Source organism: Bacillus rossius, chromosome 10 (genome assembly GCF_032445375.1).
Source record: "Bacillus rossius redtenbacheri isolate Brsri chromosome 10, Brsri_v3, whole genome shotgun sequence".
NCBI lineage: Eukaryota > Metazoa > Arthropoda > Insecta > Phasmatodea > Bacillidae > Bacillus > Bacillus rossius.
Window position 1 is genome coordinate 24584917 of NC_086337.1, and position 5413 is coordinate 24590329.

At 38.8% G+C, this 5413-nt stretch overlaps 1 protein-coding gene across 1 annotated transcript; it reads right to left on the bottom strand.

Annotated features, from left to right (window-relative positions):
- Nucleotides 1-2840: 2840 nt before the first annotated feature.
- LOC134536307 (uncharacterized) lies at nucleotides 2841-3356 on the bottom strand. Its single transcript, XM_063376059.1, has one exon. The coding sequence runs from the start codon at nucleotides 3354-3356 to the stop codon at nucleotides 2841-2843; it is 516 nt and encodes a 171-aa protein (XP_063232129.1).
- Nucleotides 3357-5413: the final 2057 nt, after the last annotated feature.

Here is a 5413-nt window from a genome sequence, read left to right on the forward strand (position 1 = left end):
CGGGAAGCGGAGTCCCCTGAGGCTGGCTCAACTCGCGACGAGTAGCGCCGGAGCACTCGCGAGTCGGACGGTGCGACGGGCGAGTTGGTTGGAGACGACTCGCCGGCGAGTGCTCTGTGGTTGGACGGTCGCGGGCTGTGAACGAGGTGGCCGGGTGGCGTGGCTCTGCCGGCGGTGGCGACTGTCTCCGGTGGATCACCGCGTCGCTTAAAAAGTACGTGCCGCGTAAAAAAGTATCACCGAGGATCCAGCAAGGGCCGCAACACAGTATGTACCTATATAAAATACTTTTTTTTTTTCGGAACGGAAAAATAAATAATTCATGTGAAATTATGGAACTTCGCAAACTTCTACATTTACATAAAAAAAATTGCATCACTACAAAAAAAAATAAAGGGGGTTCGGATTCTTACCCTGGAATTTATGCTTTGTTTTTTTCCCAGTACCCTCAATAGTTAAAATTATTTATAAACCGTACTGTGAAAAGCTTTCCAGTATTAACTACGCAAATTATTAAGGATAATAAACAAAAAAATTAAATTATTAAATACCTATTCGATGATCTTTTTCATGGTTTCAAAAATATATACTTGAATGAAACATAGATTAAAATATAAAATTATGTGCCAATTTTCGTAAGAAATACTCAGTATGGTCTCCAAAATTTATTTCATACATGCCAAAAAATAGCCATATTTTGTACAAAATTATAATATTTTATTGTAGTACTGCAAACTATTTGTTGGAAACTGGGTTCCAAAAGAATCCTTTGTAAATGTACAGAAAATATTTTGCTGCAAACAGTATGTTGAGCACATGATAACTACATTGTGATGACGACCGCTTGGGGGTAGCTCCGTGGTTTGCAGGACAGGCGAACCAGCTGGTAACACGACTGTCGATAAACCAAGTGACCTACAATATAGATTGTTTTTTTTTTTTTTTGTAATTACCAACTTCTACATTCAAGAGGCGAGCTAGTGACCTGTATCCCACTTGATCAGTGTCATTTAAGTACAGCCTTTAAACTTTATTCATTAGAATAAACATTACTGTCGGCAACGAGCGTGATAAAAACTTCTTGAAGGGGATGTATCGCTGCACCTCGAACTCAGGATTGAACGGGGAACTGCCATAACAATTGTTAAGGGGGTATATCGCATTCCAGATCATATATATGTATATATGTATGTATATGTGTATATATGTATGTATATGTATATATATGTATATATATATGTATGTATATGTATATATGTATATGTTTATATATGTATATATGCATTAAACACTGTCAAATATGAAAAATGTTATATGACCAATCTTAAATAATAAACTTTTAAATATATATATATATATATATATATATATATATATATATATATATATTTAAGTGCTTATGTTTTGCATAATTATCTAGCAAAGTTAAATTTTTAACATTTTTGCTCAGTATGGATAAGGAGAACCAAAGGATATAAATAACTGAAAATGTTCTTGTGTAAAGGACATGCGGGTGGCTACTGCGTGATAAGGTTTTAAATCTTTAAGAAAAATTTATTTGTTATATTTCTGCTTTAAAAAACACAAAAATTCTGAGAATTTTAAAAAGCTAATTAAATAAAAAACTTTTTTTTAAATATATCGAACCATATCACATAGTAACCAGTAAAATAATCTTTAAAACCAAAAAGTTCCAGATTTCTATTCCAATTCATTATTCATATCCATACTGCACGAAAACTTTTAAAATTCAACTTTGCGAGCTAATTAACCAAACAACAATGCACAATACATATATTTTTTCTTTTTGTTAACTTTCAGCCAATAAAAAAGTCAAAACGTTTAACTGTGTGGAATTTAAATATAAAATAATTACTTGGAAAGCTACATTCCCCCTTAAAGCAAACATTATAAACCCTTTTTGAAGATCAGTATTATATAAGATTTTTTTAAAAGATATAATTTTACATGCATGTAACTTTACATTGCATAATAATGCGGAAGGTATTAAAAAATTACACGAACGCATAACATTTATTGCAGAACAAAATTTCTCCAGCACACCCTGGCTCCCGTGCAGTGCCTTTTATAATAAATATATATATTTTAAAGTGTTCACGTTGTGTGTGGGGAAAAAACTCCCGCGTGTCCGAAAAATTACTTAGTATTGCGAGTTTGTTTCTTTTATCGGAATCGTGGATTCCTGCCGTCTGCCTCAGCTCTACCTCGATGGTGTACTCAACCGCCTGAATCTCGCGGCAGCTGAGAGGCAGTACATGCACAGAATGTCGGAGGTATTCCACCTGGGTTCGACGCCTGACTGCGACGTATTCTCGGACGTCCTGAAGACTCCGCTCTTAAGGGGTCCGCCTCGTCAGGGGTGTATCTGTGTTAGTGAGGCGGGATATTAAGCGCGATGCTCGCTGGTATAACGCCCCCAAGCTAACAATGTATCCCGTGAGGAGAAGTGTCGTGACACCTCCTCCAGTCCCCTCCCTGAGTAACACACTACAGGCGGGAGCGGTACACTCAGTGAAAACTGTTGTGGACCTACGTCAATAACACAGTCACTATATTAGCTGATTTCACGTTTCGTTCCACCTATTTCCTACATATTCAAGTGAAATACGTTTGTTATAGCATACACATCCGCAGAATTAGAATATAGGTACCTTCAGGTTACATGCAAACAGCAACTGGTCCACAAACATAACAAATAGACAATTGCTGTTTGTTGAACATATAAATACAAATGGAATGGCATCTGGCCTACCATTTACATCTAACGCACTCATAACACAACAAAGATGTTTAATTAATACACTTGTACTTACAACTGCCTAGTTCAGACACTCGAAGCCTGAAAGTGCACCATCCGAGGATCTTCCACCACTGTCATCACTGGAACTGTCAGTATCTTCACAAACATCGCTTTCACTTTCACTGTCACCGTTTATACGTATTATAAATTTTTCCATTTCCTCTTCAATGCAGTGGTCGTTTTTCCAGTACTCCTCTTCTTCTCGTTTAACATGTGACACAGCTGCCGTCCAGTCGTTTTCACAAATGCTGTTAATGGCTTCTTCTGTCAACATTTGTATATGGTCGGCTTTTTGTGAAACATTTTTGTCCGACACACGAGATTTCACAATGTTCCAGATATATTCAATTGCATTTAAATTACGATGATACGGTGGCAACCTGACTACTTCGTGACCATGTCTTTGAAGGATGTCGTCCACACGATATTTCGGAGACGGGCGTTGGCACTTGACGATGTTAAGTAATTCTGACTTTGTCATGTCTTCTTCATAAGCAATGTTGTTGCTATTCAGCCACTCTTGAATTTGCGCCATTCGCGATGCCACAGTCGGGGCTTTATTAATCTGCACTGAATGATAGGATGCATTATCCATTACAACAATGCAATGTGTGGGAAGATTAGGTATAAGTCGTTCAAGTACCCACTTGGAAAAGTTATCATAATTCATCTAATCGTGATAATCTCCGCTTTTAAATTTGGATTTGAAGATTAAAAATGCGCCAGGAACAAAACCCGAAACCGAACCAGCGTGCACAATAATCCATCTGTGTGCTGCTCTGTCGTTCTTAAGTACACCCTGCGTATCTGGATCTTGCCAGCATTTGCTCACAGTGTATGCTGCATGTATCCATGTTTCATCAACATATACAACTGGTAATTTATTCTCACCTAAACTGTCATTTTCCCTCATTCGTTGCAAATACCTTCCCCTCCAAGCGACAATATCTGTCCTTTCCATCAATAAGAGTCTCTTGTCTTTGCATTTCTTAAATCGGAAGCCAATCTGTTTTAATATTTTCCGCAACGTTTCTCTACTTCCAGCAAAATCGATTTCTTTCCGCAATACATACAGTAATTTCTTCAATGTTGGCACTTCCTTTCGATAGGCATAAAATTTTTGAACTGTACGTCGAACAACACACAAATCAAAATCATCCAGAACAATTATTTTACGACTTGTCTTCCGTTGTTTGCCCGGTGTACATACTCGTGTATCTGTTAGTTTTGCTATGCTCATTTCCTTACGTATTTTGCATATTGTTCCCACAGATTTTCCAGTTGCAGCTGCAGCTCGTTTTGTAGCATTTTCGATGGGATGTGCGTGTTTTCCAGCAAGCTTCTCTGCATCAAAATATGAAATAACATTTCCTATAATTTCACGTGCTTTACTATGAATAGTCGGACGCGTTCTCCTAGATGATGCCATTATTGTATAACGTTATTAATGCATATATTCCACTCGATAGTTGATAACGCAAGCAGCAACCTTACATTCCAATTCGCGAACTCACACGTTAACCACGCCGGATGAACTGACGTGTTCACTTGTCACGCATCGCTGACTGTACTTGGCGATAGCCGGCTCGTCACCTGCTGCTCGTCACCGATTGGCCAGGTCAGCTACTTACTCTATCTCTCGCGCGCGCGACCGCATTCTTTCGAGATACATTGTTATCTTGGCCGAGTTATACTTTTAGCGCTGTATCGCCTCTAATCGCAAGGCTCTGAACTGGCGCGCAGTCTTCTCGTCGTCACAGGATAACTGTGAAATTTGAGCGGTGACCGTAACATTATATCGCTGAGAAATGATGATAAAGTGTTAGTGCAAGTCCCTTAAGTGCTTTCAATAATCTGTACCGGTTGTTTTACGCCTAAAAATTGCTCTGAAAACATTCGTTTTTTGCCATTTGAACTCTTCTAAAAATACAGTTTAAAAACTTGATCCGAAATCAAAAGTACTTTTCGGCTCTTTAGCTAACTCTTTTAAGAGCTTTGCGTAAGCAGACCCCACTCGGATATCTTGAGTAGTTTTGAAATCGCGTTGTTTTTCCTGGGGCTCTGCGCACCGTATGTGTGTCCGGGTAGGCGGAGCCCTTAAGGCGCGTTGCCCGTACGTGACAACTCCAGCACGCGCGCACGTGGGGCAATGCTTCCAAGGTCATTCCCCCCTGGCTAGGCGCGGGACCCCGGGAACTGGAGAATGCTGCCCGTCGTCTTCGGCGGCCTACGCGTGCGTTAGATGGACAAGTTTGTCCACTACTCCTCGCGACGTGATGCCACATACCTCTCTTCACTGTAAACAATTGTTGAACTTTTACAGGGGTAGTACGTGGAAAACTCATCTGCCAACGATATCTTTTTTAAAAATTGCAAGGCAGATCTTCCTACCATTTTTAATTTCACAAATCTCTGCTTTTTGCAGTTTTACATGTTATATCGTCGGTAACTAAGTTTCCAAAGATATTTCTTGTAAAAAAATTTAAAAAAAAATATCTTTTATAGTTTTCGCAGAATTTTCATTTCACAATGAACATAAATTAGGAAGTTAGCAGAAATTTACACTTTTTTTTCTAAAGAAGTGAATGATCT